The following is a 16341-nucleotide window of genomic DNA, read 5'->3' on the forward strand; positions in this document are numbered from 1 at the left end:
ATACAAGTGTACGCGATATGCGATGTAATACTGTTAACGATCAGGTGCAATTAGTAGATATATAATTAATTTACAGTCTAACGAACGAGTTCCAAAGAATTTCATTATTCCCACGGTCTGTCCGTGACGCACGATTCAAGCGAAATTAATCGGGAGTCGTTTCGTCGTTCATCAACTAACCGTAACTTCTTATCTTTTATTCTTTGAAAAGATTCCGTGCGTTAAAGAAGAAATATTTCCATCGTATAGTAAACGTATTGTATTCCCATCACCATCTAAAAAAATCTTCCAATTTCGTAATTGAAATTTAACTTTCTTTCGTCGAACCGAAAAAATTGATGGAGCAAAAATAATCCAAAATACAAGATTAGAGAAGAAAAAGAAGATCGATCAAGAATTATCTAATGCATCTATAGTCCGTTCAAAATCAATCAACCGTTCAAAATTACTCATCAGGACAAATATATTTTTGAACGATCGATCGATTTCAAACGAACCAATACGATATAGCAACAAGAATAATTTAAAAAAAAAAAAAAAAAAAAAAAAAAGACACGAATAAATTTATCTTCTTCGAAACCTGTCCACGCTAAAACGACCCTCGCCACAATTGTATCTTACAATTTCACCCCCATTTAGTGGCTATAGTGTACAACGATCTAAGAAGTTCAAGCGCCCTATTGTCAGACGCGAAGCTCTCGTCCTCCTGGAGGGAATTATTCTCGTCCGATACCGTCCCCTTCTCCGATCGTCTCGCTACATTCGCCGAATTTTCCGTGGTCGAGCGAAATCTGCGGCTCTTCCTGCTCCTGAACGTGGTCACGGGCGGCTCGGTAATCAACGTCGAACCGCTTCTCGCGTAATTAACCGGCTTAACGGCGGGCAGATTGAGCTGATTAATCTCGGCCACCACGTTTCTCGACTCCTCGGACGAGAATTCGTTCACGGGCAATCTGAGCAGCGCGTTCAACAGCTCCTCCTTCTCCCGTTGCAACGTGTTGTTCGCCGGATCGTTGCAATGCCGTATCAAAAGGAGGACAAGTTGTCGAACGGTCTCGTTATTATCCGCCTGTTTCATCACCCTCATCAACGTATCGGTGCTCGAAGCGTTTAATTTGCCGAACAATTTCTCCGCAATTTCGTTCTCCGTCCCGTTCGACTTGCCCGTGTAAGGAAGCAAAGTCACCAACCCACCCTGTTGGCCAGCCAACAACGATTTCGTCGACGTGATGGAGGACGTTATCGTGGTAGTGATGCTGGATCGTGTGGTGATCAACGGCTTCGGCGTCACGGTGTTCTCCGTGAACGAAGTTGGAAGCAGGGAGAAGGTGGTCGGCGAATCCTTGTCCCTGGACGATCTTTGCACTGACGTATCCTCGTCCGTGAACGACGACTCCTCCGAACTGGTCAACGTATCGTCATCGAAGGAAGGCGTGTTCCCGTATTCTATCCTCTCTCGACTGTCCGTGGCGCTGAACTGCGTTCCCGTTGACACCGTCGATTCGAGATCCGACTCCAAGTCGTAGTTGATCCTCTGAGGATCGACGAACACGGAGGTCTCCCACAGATGGGTGACAGCCGGTGACGAGGTCCAATGATCGCTGTCCAATACCTTGGATTCTTCCTTCTTGCGATTCGTGGCTTCGAACGAGTCGTTAGAATCGTTCGCGTAAAACGTTGTGGTCTCGACGCTGGATACAGTTGTTGTTACGGGGGATTCGGTTAGAAGGGTTGTCGTAGGCGTCGTTCTCTCGGTTGTCTCGATATTATACTCGTCCACGCGATTGTAAAGATTCCTGAATTTCGCGTAACTGTTCCGCGACGTTGGCAGGGAAATTCCAACTTTCGCCTCGGTCAACAACGATTTTTGTCGAGAAATTTTGAAGGGTTGCTCGGTCGACGTCTCGTAATTCTTGGTCGAGGCGAGGGTGGTCGCGCGTACGTTGTGCGTCGATGTGCTGGGATAATTCTCGGGCCTCTGAGACGCGGGAATATTATCGTTTCCCTTTCGAATCGCTTGGGAACGAGCGTCGAAGAACGGAGGACTCAGTTGTTGCTCGGGCTTTTTGCTCGTCGATTTCTTGTTCCAATTGTAGGTAACCATGTGCACGAACATCGATGGCGATAAAGGCGTGGGCGAGACGACGTAATTATCGCTTATGGGAGTGGTGACGAACGATATTTTATCCGTGTACGGTTCGGCGATTGTCGTGGCGCTGTTATTTTGGAAACCCCCGACTCGATTCCGACTCTCGTCGGAAGAAGAGAGATGGCCCTCCGTTATCGTTGCCTCGACGCTTCCTTTGTCTATCTCGTTATTCCGATTGTAGAATCCGCTCGTGTACGGTGTGCTGTTCGCCTCTGCTGTAAACTCTGTGCTCTCTGTTGGTGGCGTGGTGGAACTCTCGAAATAGTTACTAGAGACGGGGCTCAACGATATCAAGTTCGTACTATATTCGAAGAAATCTTGGGCAGATGTTCTGGGCGTAGTGTAATAGGTACTTGGCAACGTGCTCAAGGTCTCGTAAACATTCTCTTGTACCGTGGTGCTGGGCAGCTCGAAAGTAGTGGGATAAGTGGTGGTCAATTTCTGCCTGATATCGTTGCTGTCGTCGGAGAAGTCTAAAACCTCGTCCTTTTCCCTGCCCAATGAACCGTCGTCTTCCTCCTCCTCCTCCTCCTGGGGATAAGGGGTGGTGGTGGTACCCCATAAATCCGTTTCCAACGTAGTTCGAGACGGTTCGGTGGGTCTGATCTCGGTCAACACCTTTTTGAACGTGTCCGGATCCAACAGATACGCGGACAAAGCATGGGTGAACACTTGTGCCAATTCTCGAAGCCTGGTACCGTTCGACTTTCGAAGATCGCCCAATGATCCTCCGCTTTGTTGAAGCTCCAGATCATCGTCCTCTCCTGCGTAACTGTTATCCGGACTATCTCTCGTGATCGTCGCGTTATCGATCTCCGCACCGTCGTTCTTCAATTTGAACAATTCCGTGTACGAATCGATGGTATGTCGGGTAAGAAGGCTGGTCGGCACTCGCACCGTTCCGTCACTTTTTTTCGAAAGTATCGATCTCTGTATATCGTCGGCTACCGATTCTATGTTCAAAGACGAGTCTGTAGTCTCGTTGGAATTGAAGTTCTCGGTAGCCGTGGAAAAGTAGAGCGCCAGAGAGTGTAAGGTGGACGGGTCGGGGGGAACGGAAACATTGGTCGCCCTCTCGCCTCCTTTGAACGCGTCGGACAGACCGGGCACGCTGTGCTCCAGATTCTTCAGGGAATGGAGCATGCTTAACACGTGCTCCCTCTCGGTGGACCGCGATCCGTTCGTCTTGCTTTTACTCGACGACGTCGGTGTAGGATATTTCGATTTCGGCGTGGAAGTTCTCGCGTAAGCCGTGGTGTAGGTAGGCACCGTGGGAGTGTAGAGGGTGGGTCTCGAGGTGGCGCTGGTTGCCGACGTGTACGCGTAATTCCTGGTGAACGGAACGTAAGGACCCAGAGTGGACATCACTTTGCCCTGTTTGTACGTGAAACTTCTATCGTAAGGACTCAGATCTTTCCCCGTATTTTCTTGATAAATCGACGTGGTCTTGAACGGTTTCTCAGTGCTAGTGGTGCTGATCAAGTTTTGCCGATAACCTGGCGAAATCGTGGAAGGGTTCTTCCCGCTCGGTTTCGTATCGCTGTTTAATCCATTGGACCGATTATCGATCGTGTCCACCGGCCTCTCCGTGCCACGTGCAAAATTATTGCCGCGAAAAGACGCGGTCGATGTAGGCGACTGGTAATAACCGGTAGTCGTATACCTCTGTTGAGGAGAGCTCGTCGGTGTCACGGTGGTTTCGCGATACGTATCCGTGGTCGGGTAGGAACGAGCGGTTGAAGGAATCGTTCCTATGTTAGCCGCTCTGTTAGATTCCCTGTTATTGTTAATATTGTAGTAATTTTTATCGACGAAGCTGCTTCGAACGTTAGTTCCTATAATCCTCTGGCTTCCACGATACTCGTAGTTGGTATTGGCAAATCGAAGGGATTCGGTTGGTCGAGTGTCGAAATTGGCAAACGAGTTTGTCGAGAAGCTACTCTCGGTGGCGATCTCGTCGTTGTAGGGAGTAGTGGTCGCTGTGGGTGTCGGGTATTGCGTGGTGGTCTCGTAATAGGAGTCACGCGTGGAAGTTCCTGGGAACGAGTGATCGTTCCTCCTCGTGGACACGTCGTTTTCCTTGTCCTGTCTCGAAGTGGTCGGATCGTAATTAGGATTTCTCGTGGTAGAATCCCCCCGATTGATATACAATTGATAGTAATAGTGATGCGTGTTTCCAGTGTTCTCGTTGAATCGATTCCCACGATTTCCAACGAAAGCCGCGCTTTCAGCAAATTGCTGGGATTCTTTCACAGGGCTGGTATTGCTTCCTCTGAACGTGGTCGACTCGGTATAAGCCGGAGTCACCCTTTGGGAAACGGTAGAGGTTGAATTACCTCTCAAACCTTTCAACTTCGATCTCTTCAGAGTTCCTTTATCGTCCCGTTGGGCATTCGAGTTTCTATTGGTCACGTAGTAATTTTGTGTCTTTTTCGAGGCTGTGTAATAATCTTGATTCGTGGTCGAATACCTATTCACGTTCCCTTCCTCGGTATTCCTTGTAAATTGATCGAATTGTTGCTTCAAATTGGACGGTTGATTCGACGATTGAAACCCATTAACACCGAACAATTGATCGTTGTCTCTTTGCGCGTTCGATTCCCGGTTGAAATTATTGGCGGAGTCAAAGTGACGGGAGGATTTGACCCTTTCTCTGTTCGATTGAAGCTGGTTCTCTTGGGGAGGCTCCTCGTAAGGTTTGATCCTTCCGTTCTGTTTACCGTCGTAGCTGAGATTTTGCACGTCGTAGTAATCGTCTTGTTGGCCGCGATCTTGCTGCTCGATCGATTGTTGGTAGTCGAATTTCGATTTTTTTCGGCTCGTCTCGGCTCGTCTTCTTTCCTCCTCGAATAGCTGCTCGCTGCTTTGCTCGTACAGCTCGGTGGATTTGCTACAGTCCACCTTGAACCACCAATCGCAAATCAACTGCGATTGCTGAAAGATGGTACCGTTGGGACAGAGGAACGATATCTTCCGGCCATTGTCGCAGATGTGGAATACCTGAACAAGAAAGAGCTTCATTCACGATTCATCGAAGTTATTCTTTTTTTTTCTTTTTTTTTCATTATTTTCAAAGTAAATTTGATTTCTCATTCGAAAATCTACGCTTCGAATGATTTGACACTTTTTATATAGGAAGATATTTTTTTCTTTTCTTTTTTTTTTTTTTTTTTTTTTTTTCTAGGTGAAAGTTTGATATACTCTAAGAAGTTTTAAACGCTCTATTCATCGTTTGCTCGATTACGATATTATACAGAACAAACGCATCGCGATTTCGTAACGTGGAATCCCGCGTTTGATTAAAATAATTACGTTGCGGCAAGATACATATTAAGCTATTCGTTACTCACTTGACAATTTGTCTCCAAGTCCGCGTAGTAACCACCTTTCAGGCCGCGACAGCTGAACGAAGTGGTTGGAATTGTCGTGAGTGCTGGAAAGTCTACTCCGGGCTGTCCTGTCACGCCTAAATTAAAAGAGCAAGATCTCATTGTACACAGCTTGATTTTTTTTTTTTTTTTTGAAAAAAAAAGAATTCACTGACGTTTAATCTCTCAGCAGGAAATATAGGAACATTTTTTTTCATTCATTCATTTGTTGGCTCTCTGTGCAAAGCTAAATATATATTTTCATGCAACCGAGGCATTCTCTACGAATTGTAAGAATAATATTCATTTCGTTCATTTCAAAGAAAAATTATTATTATTATTATTATTCGGTTTAAATTCGAAAAAGATACATAGAAAATGATCGATTTGAAATATATTCTCGTTCGAATTATCGTTAAAATTAAAATTATTGTTATGCAGATATATCAGAAAACGATAATAATACATCGAGTTTAAGTTTAAATCGATATCAATATTCAACAATTCGCGATCTCGTTTCATTTTCTATCGAACGATATTAATTTCCTGATCCATGTTATTAGTTGTCACGTTGATAGGTTTAAAATAAAAAGTAATAGCTAACTGAATACATGCGCTTTATTCTAGTTGGATAGAGGAAGCTGGAAGAGAAAGCGGCTGTTGTGTACTTATGCAGTATTATTAATAATACCCGCTCCTTTGAGCCATTCCTTGAGAAGATCCACATTTCCGAAGAAGACTGGGAAAGAAAGGCGAAGAAAGTACTTTAGAGATGGAACGGAAGAGAGTGTAAATTGCGTACATTTAGGCGTTAGTAAGAGTATTGGTTAGGAACCTTGATAAATTTGGTACTCGCCATTCTTCTCCGGTGCCAGTCTTTTCACTATTTTTCTCAACGATTCTTCGTTTTCCAACGATGCTTCTAGGCTTGATAAATCCAACTCTGACGGGAACTTGGACAAATTTATCTTCTTGTTACTATTTTCTGACTAGAAATGAATTCAATTCGTAGTAAAAATAGATAATATAGTAGTTGAAATGGTGATTTTTTTTTTTTAATAGTAATAGTTTTCAAAGAAGAAATGAAGAATTGCAATTTTGTCCTATTATATAATCGTGATAACATAAAAAAAAGAGAGGTAAATAAATAGTTGAATATAGTAATTTTATAATTAAATATACATGTTTAATTATAAATGTTATAAAACAGGATAAATGCGTTAATGAAAAATCATAATCACCTCTGTTTCGCAATTGCTGACCATAAAAGTGATCATTGAACCTGTAAAACCGAGTAACGTAAGCATCATCGTTTTAAAAATCGATGAAATTTATATTTCATTGAAAATGATATTTCATTTCATTGTTTAATATTCAAACAACGCTAACGTAATATTTATTCTATAGATCAAATATAATGTAAAAAGAAAAAAAGACTCTACTCATACTTACATAAAAATATGATTATTTCAAGGCATGCCATTCTGGATAAATTTTTGTGCACGATTCTGAAACAAAATACGAAAAAAAAACTTGATATTTTTATATTATTACATTTCTTTTATTAATATATTTTCATAATACAAATCTTATAATGTTCGAATAATTATTATCATTTTATACGTAATATAGATAAAAGTTACACGAAAAATATTAATTAATACGCATTAAAATATTAAACAATAATGTACAAAGGAATGAAAATGTAAAACATAAATTTTTCAATGAAAAAAAAGTCATCTGCCGAAACCCGGGATCGAACCAGGGACATTTAGATCTTCAGTCTAACGCTCTCCCAACTGAGCTATTTCGGCTTGTGAAGGAACGCTTCTCTATATTAAATAACAAGCATTCGTTCGTTTATTTCGATCAATAAACTAAAGTATTTTTAAAAGTTATTCTTAAATTTAAATTGATCATTTAAATTGAATAAATATTATAAATTGAATCTTTTATATCCAATTAAAAAATAATTTTAATAAGAAACATTCACATAAAACAAAACTTCAACGAAGAGATGACATTTAATCGTTTATACCTCGTAACGTAAGCATCCCATGAACTATTAATAAATAAAATACCAAGAACTTTGCTCAATCACGATAATAATCTCTTAAGATTTATGCGGTAACATATTTTATAACTATTCATCCTCCTGATAATAAAAAATTTATAATAGCTTTGTTAAATCTTCAACATAGTGATAATGAAATTCATTACAAAATATACGAATAAAGTAGATACTTGATTAAAAATGTATTCAAATTATAACAATAATTATATATTTACATAACTACATAATATATTGTAACGTATTAATAATTCATATTTGTATTAATCGCATTGAATCTATAATCATATGTAAATAGTTTATCGAACACGAATCACTCGAAACAAAATATCGATTGCTGCTTGAACTTGCGATCAATAATCGCATACTATATATTCATCATTTTTTAAATTATCTCCTTCTCAATGAATAATTTGGGAAAAATTAATCGGCCGTTCACGTTCGCGTGAAAAATAAAAAGAGAGAAATAACGAATAAAAAAAAAAGAAAAGGAAATAAAATTCATCACGATTCCTCCTTCGTGATTCACAATCACCCACGTTGATCGTGCATACACGTCAATCAGTGATAAACGGCCGACTCGAGTTTACCGAGAAAAGACGTTCGGATTCGATCGCGATAATAAAACCGGCAAAGGACTCGCTTGAGAACGTTGCCCCATGATTACCCGTGAAATCGATTATCCTAATCAAATCCCTGGCCGTGGTAATGGGGTTTCCATTATATTACAATGATCCGCGATGAGTATAAACGATCGGCCCGATGTCCGTGGCTCAGTGACATTCAACAATCGACAACATGAAAGCGAGTCAACCTCGTTGTCGGAAGAAACAAATAGCCGTATCGTCTTCGTTCCTACCTTCCTTTTCTTTCTCCCTTTCTTCTTTTCCTTCTTCTTTTTCTTTGTCGTCGTGACGTGTGACGCAACCCTGAAGACGAGTAGAGAATATCTTGTTCATTCTCACGGTTCACCGATTCACCGGACTTTCAAAATGATTACGGTAGTCATTAAGTTGCCTGTTGGCATTTGATGCGACGCGCAATTTATGGCTAATCCTTTGGGCAAACCGCGATGAGTATTATAATGACGTACTTTCACTCTCTCTCTCTCTCAGGAGTCTGCGACCGATACGAACCTCTCGTTGTCATTTTACTCGTCTATACTCGATCCTCCTGGATTATTGTCTTATTTCCGTTGATTGATATCGATCGTTCGACGATCAGCAAGGGGTACACGACTACGTTGTCGAGCAACGATCACGATTTTTTTAATGGAACTTGGTTTCTTCCCGACGATATCAGCTACACAATACCTGCGCGAGAACCGGAGAGATTTTTTTCTTTTTTTTTTTTTTTTCGATCCATTCGCACGACGTATACATATGTATGCGTATAACAAGCTTACAAGGGTTGCAGTTTCGATTTCAATTAGTGCCATTCTTTTCTCGATACCTGGGAGTCGTGTTAACGAAATTTTTCCTTTCTTTTTTCGTCGCCTAACACGTAAAAGGATTTACAAAATAAAATTTGCACATGTTTCGCGAGATTGTATTTAATGAAAGGACTCGAAGCATAAATCTTTATTTCGATAAAGATGTATCCCTCGCGTGATAATTTCTCGCATAATCTTGAAAAATTTGATGGATATAAATTTGATTTCTCGGGCTCGCGTAATAAGTCGATACTATTTCGAGTTTCCAGCAATCGGTCCCAAAGGCATCGCTGGCTGGAGAAGGGAAGCTTACGGACACCGGAGGGCCCGGGCGGATAGCGCGATGTTGAAACAATAGCCGGCAGATAGCGAAATAAAACTTGGCGTCTTAACGAGCGCGTACTCGCATACGTACCGCCTTCCTCTTTTGTAATGCTAATTCAAAGGAGGCAATTATTTCAGGAGTAACCGGTAACCTTCTAGTTTCTCGAACGACACCGACCGTTCGGTGGTATCGTCCTTAGTAACCGAGGAGAGGATACGCGCGAAAGTCACCCAGATTCCACGAACAAAATTATCACGAAGAATCAATGGAAATCCTCGTTTCGACTCGTTCATTTTTATTACTACGTATCTTAACACATCCTTTCACATATTTATTTTTTTCACATTCGCGTAAATCGCGTTTCTTCTTCGACAATTATGCATCGATATGTTTTGGATTTATATTTATATTGTAAATTTGAATGGATATTTTAGAAAGAGAAAAAACTCTTTCTCCACTTTTCGATTAATTAAAAGGAAGGCGGGTTAAATATAGATAGCATATCGATAATATTAGTATTATTATTATCGGATTTGTAATGGTGATTAAACAATGGGGAGCAACGGTTCCTTTCATTGAGTCACACGTTCCTTTCCGGTTATTTTGTTCACCTTTGCACGCTCGAAATCTAACGAGGCGATACGGGAGAGCATCGTGTTAAGGTAACAATCGAATGAACGAATCGAGTCGCCAGATATTATCGCAAACACAGGCTGCGTGTTGCGTGAAACAGATTACTTTTCTTAACGAAGTTGAATCGAGAAAGTCGAGAGATAGATGGTAAGCTGGTCAAAGAAACGAGAAACGATTCGATTGAACGAATAAATTTCGTGAAACAATTATACAAAGTCAATACAAGTAGAAAATTATGCGAAAAAGTAAAAAGTTGTAAAAAGTTGAATGAAAATATCAATGTATCATCTTTTTATTTTCACCTTATATTCCTTATTCGTATTAAATATTATACTCGTTTCATAAAGTTTTTACTCTGTATCTAATTTTATTAATTTTATAAAAAATGTTGCACGAGTAATTATCTTGATTAACTGATTATATACGATCATCTCGTAGAGGAAATTATTCAAAGAAACTTGCAAGAAACCGATATAAATCGTTAATTATAGATCGTTTTGCTTAACGATCGAGTTAAAATGATTTTTTCAAATTTCAAATTTGTTATTAAAATTGGAAGAATTTTGGAGAAGAATATTTTCTTCTGTTAGTAATGTCAAGAAAAAATAGATTTTTATCGAGTATTTTATCGCGATAGAAAATGTCTTTTGCGTTCATTGTTTAGACTATTTGTAAAATTGAAACAGGCAATGAGATCTTTCTCCTCTCTGTCATTCGTTCAGCTTCGTTGAGGCGAATAATGGCGAAGATAATTACATGAATCAGCCGTAACATTTTTCGAAGCATTTTGTTATAGTGTAAAAGAAGAAATTTTCCCTTCCATTTAGGATTCCGGAAGATAAAAGTAACCATTAACTTCGTTTCTTTCTTTATTTCTTCTTTGTGCCGATACAGTCGTTAAAATTTAAAAAAAGAAAATCTGCATTTCTTATGAAACAAATTGGAATTTTTTTCAAAGATGAAGCGATTACATCTCTTTGTCTTCTATTTATTATTAAAAGAATTTGATATCTTTCTCTTACCGACCTTATCAAGGAAAACGTCGTGTTTTTTTGAAGTTTCTTTCCCATGTGTGCGTACCACCTTACGTAAAGCATTGTATTCATTATGGGAGAGTTCTTGTAACCGGTTGTTTCTTTCGTGACTGAGTTTTGGTGTTATAATCCTTTCATACCAAGCTATTTGTTTTCGTGCCTTCTCTCATCCTCCTCTTTCATCCCGATAATACGAGAAGATATTTCGACCATCACTCGAGATTTTGCGAATGTAAATAAAAAAATATTTGCAGAAGATGTAAACGTAGAGGAAACAGAGATGAAGTAATCGACCGAAATTATCCACCTTTTGTCTTCGCTCCACTTTCACGAAATTAATGTTTCACACTACGTCAATCCTCATCTAATTCTGTGACAAATTTCCCACCAATTATAGTTCATTGACTTGTCTATCTTACATACATATATATATATACGAATCGAACAAGATTCTCAAAAATATCCAATCCATAATCCCCCTTTCGTTAATTAACTTTTATTCGAATCCATTATTTCGTTAAAAAATAATCTTCGAAGATCTTGGAAAATATTTGCGAAACGTTTGTATATAATAAATCAACGTTGATTATTGATTACGCTTTGCGAAAAGGAAGGGGGGAAGAAAAGAAAAAAATGAAAAATCTCGTTTCCTCGAGTCATCCTCGTACGTTTACGTGCGTTATGAGAGCGCGGGGGACGCGCAGCGTGTTTTCGGTTCAGGAAATGCCTGAACGCTCGAGATCGTTATAGAGCGGCATCTTATGAAACATCCTGTTCACGAATATACGCATATCCGACACGTACGAGGAGACTTTCGGTCGTACTTTTCAAGAGAAGCGGAGAGAAGCGGAAGCGGTACATCTCTTACCGTCGCAGCAACACCGGTTTATCGGTTGTCGGTGTTGACCCTCGAGCCACACGCTTGAATCCACCGCCCGCGTTTAAGATCCGAACCGAGGAGGAAAGGTCATTTCGGGCCAGTCACCGACGCCTTTGCCGGCGAGGAAGATCGGCGAGATATCTTAAGAACGAATCTGATTAGCCGGGTCCCCCCAAGAGATGTTAGAAAGCGGCGAGCGGCGACCACGGCAAACGATATTGAGCCACGTCGAGGAACGAGCTGCGAATCTTCCGTGGCGGATCGACACGATCTCCCCTCGGAACAGTGCGTTTTCGTCGCAATCCAATACGACCACGATTTAAGCAAGAATCGTGTCGTTGCAACCATCGGTCGGGCAACTATCAACCCGGAATTTTATTCGTGCTTGCCGTGTAATTTTCCACGAGATTGTCGCACGAAGAGAGAATGTCGAAATAATAAATGCGCCATGATTATCTATAGCCGGGGAAACGTTTCTTATTTCGTCGATAATAATAAATAGTTGAGAGGGAGAGAGGGAGAAGGAGAGAGAGAGAGAGAGAGAAATAGCTTTGGAAGAGATATCTCCAGGTCTCCATGGTTTTAGAGATTGCTCCTTCGGATGGATCGTTTATCGTTGCAATCGTCGCAGATTTCGTAGATTTATATTTTCGTAAGTTAATGATACGTCTACTAGATGAAAAGAAATAATATTGAGTTTAGTAATAGAAATTTTGATACAAACAAATCGAGTCTTCAAATAGATTTAAAATTAAGATTCAGATAGTTATAATGATATGGTCTTAAATTTTATGCAATTTTATGCACAGGAAAAGTAATGGTGATTCTTATTGGAAATGGAGACATATCGCTTTAATCTCTCAACCGTGATTCGAAAAGATACGGAAATACAATGGCCATATATAATTTTCCTCTGTTTAATATTTATAGATATATTATTATTATCCTTTTCTGGCCTTAATAAATTCATTCTGAGAGAAGAGGTTAATCAATCAAGTTTGAATAATTGCTGCGCGAATAATAGTAGTATATATATATATATATATATATACATATATATATCTAATTTCGAAATATAATATGATAATTTAACATCAAAGACAAGGTAGTGTTAATGCACTTGATTACTCGAGTGCGTTGCGCATCACCAGCAAAGACGGAAGCGCAACGAACGAGTGACTTATACGATTTATCGAGGAGACGTTGATCCGGAAGACGAGCCCACTTTCGCCAGTAGAACAGTAGTGTGTTAGTCTATCTACGACCTCGCAGGATAACCAACTCCGCTTCACACATGCGATTGCGACTCTTTTCACGACTTCTCTTCTTTCGGAAGACACAGAGAAGAAACAGCGAATTGTTCTCTCGCGTGACGTACGAACAGCCCTCCTCTGGTGGAGGAAGGGTTGTAGAGGAACTATGGCATAAGTGAAATTACGAGCACACGTGCTATACACACCTGATATATAGTACACGGCCAGCAGACACTTTCTGTTGATTCTATCGCGCTTTTGCTTCGCGCGATTATCCATTAACGGACGTAATCATAAAATAATGAGGATGATTTTCTAGGATACTTATGAAATATTATATCCAGTGAAAAAAAAAAAGAAACTGTTGTCGTTCGGGCGGGAGATTGGAGAGGAAACGAAAGAGATTCTCATTCTTCGCTATTTACGTCGATTCCTTCCTTCTTTTCGATCTTAATTAATTATCAGACGACTTTTTTCGATTGCTCTATCCTAAAGAGATAGAATTATTCGTTATATCCTAAGAAATGTAATTTATCACATGTTTAAGATGAAATATGGATAAACAAGATGAAAACAAGTTTCCGTATCGATTAAAAATTTTTATTTTATGCATGAAATTTATTTCACATAACAAGATACATTGTTTTCCCAACGAACCTGCTACTTTCTACGTAATACACGTAACAATTCAATTAATTTCTCAGGAACGTAAAACGTTACGTCTTCGAATGCTAATTCATCTCTATCTACGTTGAGCATAGTAATGCATCTTACGTTATTAATCTGTAATCACGGCTTTCTCCGCGAAGCGGCTAATATATAATATAACAAGGGAAGAGAAAAAGAAAAAAGAGATAGATTTAATTTTACGCGTGGAAACCGGAACTCGGAAGCGTGTATTTCGTGAATTTATAGGTTGTGACGTGCGTGACGTTAGAGAGATAGAGTCTGTGCAAGTGTGCTCCATCGTGAGATACAACGCAATGTCGACCATGGGAATCTTTTTTCTTTATGTTTAATTAATCACAGTCATAATTATATTGTTCGACGGAGTCATATTGTTTTAGTATTTATAAGCCGATGTTTACGTCATGCTAGTAGTGTCACGAAAAATGGGTCAGTACTGAAAAAAAGAAACGTTAAATTTTTAAATTTCATATCGATGGAATAAATATTTATCAAATATTGTCGCGTCATTCATTTTTACTTGGGAAAAATATAAACTTACCTGTCGCAAAAAAGAAAAAAAATAAGGATCAAAATAATTGAAATCATTGTAAAAATAAGAAAAAATATTCGGACGGATTATTTTAATATACTGCACAACTCTGACAAATTGTGCCCAATTTAATAAACTAACTCTGAACTTTGGAAATTTTCGTGCAAATAATTTTGTTATAATTAATTAAGACTGTAACAGACGCGTATCGATATTGCCCTAATTATGGATCGAAAGCATACCTTCCTCATTTTTCGCCAGGTACTGATAAACTTCCTATCGGTCTTTCTTCACAGAACAACAAAGTTTTCATTCCTACGCTCTACCGTAGGAGAATATCAATGAAAGCGGGAAACAAAGGGGAAGTCTCGGCGAATCGGATTAACGACAATAGAGGAATAGAGGACAGGCGAGGGGGATGATTTAAAACTTTTTTTAATCCGTTAATCTTTTTTTTATACTATCAATATCGTATATTTTTTTTTTTTTTTATAATTTAGCGGTACATTTTTTTTTTTTAATTACGCATTCAACGTTCTTCAATATCAATGAATTTCGTTCGAATTCCAAAAAATAAGAGTTTTTGTGCGTTTCACAATCGAGGAACATACCGCACTATTTTTTTTTTTTTTACCGCTATGTATTTTCTTTTTTTTTTTTTTCAAATTTTACCTTCCTTACAATATACATAACATCTGCAATGATATATATACATTGTATTGTATACATATAATATTCGTTATTGCTCTCGCGAAACTAAGGTTGGACCGAGTTTGGATCTACGAATGGCTCGATTAAAGGATACGATCGAAGAAAGTATGTAGAAACGATTGTAGATGTAAAACGTTCTACGAGACGATAAAATCGGTCACAAATACGACGAATAAGAATAAAAATGAAATTGATAATAGATAAACGCTAAAATTCAATAAAACGATCTTGATATCGTCTATACAAATACATCTGCTGTACATACATAAATTATAGAACAATCTATTCATATATCAGGTATGGTCACAGTATGGTAATAGTTTGCTACGATTGTACTTATCACTTGTTATCACCGTCTAAATTATATATCACTTCGTACTTTCTAAATTCAGAAGCGTAAAAACGTAAACAACACCGTAAAACATTAACGAGCTATCTTATCCTATACTATAATATATACTTAAGAAAAAAAAAAAAAAAAACATAAAAAAAAGAAAAAAAGAAAGGGGATGATAAAACAGGAAAAAGTATCGTACAATTTCATTCATCAACATCGCACGTTTCTTATTATTTATTCGAAAATTGTGAAAGCACAATCTTCCACGCTTTATCATTACACGCGACGTAATATGACAACAAACGGAATCAACGCCGAATGGATTTATCATCAATCAAGATTATACATAAGTACGTACGTGCGTAACATCCAATATATTTCCCTCTTCCGTGTCACTCTCCTTCGATCACTTTGTTAGTATTCCTACCAATGGAAACGGTTCAAGGATACGACAAACGGCACTCATCACCCGTGACGGGACGAAACGAACGTAATACTTTCGCCCTCCTTGGAATCGTATCACTGAACGGTGCGTGAAAACGAGAGGGAAGGAGAGAAAAAAAAAAAAAAAAAGAAACGAGCAACAGTCGCGCGTGCAACAATGGTAACACCGGTATATAAACGAGATAAACGGATGCGCATCGGACAAGTTTGGATGGCGCGCGGATCGGGACAGCAAGTTGAAGGGTCACGTCGCGAGCGGAACGTAGGACGATACTGAGGAGCCGTCTGCTAGGCATGCAAACCTCATACCGCGCAAGGATCCTCGCGAATCCTCGCTTCTTTGTCCATCGACTGTCGCAGCTCGCTGTCTCTATTCCACTCTTCCCCATTCACGTTTCCAACTGTTATCCCATCTCGCTTACGCTCGCCCCGCTCACTTCCTCGCTTTCTCGCTTCCTCGCTTCCTCGTTAGAGTTTGCGATCCT

General features: G+C 39.3%; 1 protein-coding gene and 1 non-coding gene across 2 annotated transcripts; both read right to left on the minus strand.

The window, feature by feature from the left end:
* Positions 1 to 603: 603 nt before the first annotated feature.
* LOC122715729 (mucin-12-like) lies at positions 604 to 15781 on the minus strand. Its single transcript, XM_043938145.1, has 7 exons — positions 15771 to 15781; positions 6970 to 7025; positions 6759 to 6799; positions 6353 to 6506; positions 6209 to 6256; positions 5500 to 5615; positions 604 to 5149 (listed from the first exon to the last, which is right to left on the minus strand). Exons 1-7 carry the CDS (start codon positions 15779 to 15781, stop codon positions 626 to 628), a joined length of 4950 nt encoding a protein of 1649 aa, XP_043794080.1. The 3' UTR covers positions 604 to 625.
* Trnaf-gaa lies at positions 7259 to 7331 on the minus strand. The gene has a single exon. It is a non-coding gene; the product is annotated as a tRNA-Phe (tRNA).
* Positions 15782 to 16341: the final 560 nt, after the last annotated feature.

This window comes from Apis laboriosa, unplaced genomic scaffold, assembly GCF_014066325.1.
Source record: "Apis laboriosa isolate Shangri-la unplaced genomic scaffold, ASM1406632v1 scaffold40_cov151, whole genome shotgun sequence".
Taxonomy (NCBI): domain Eukaryota; kingdom Metazoa; phylum Arthropoda; class Insecta; order Hymenoptera; family Apidae; genus Apis; species Apis laboriosa.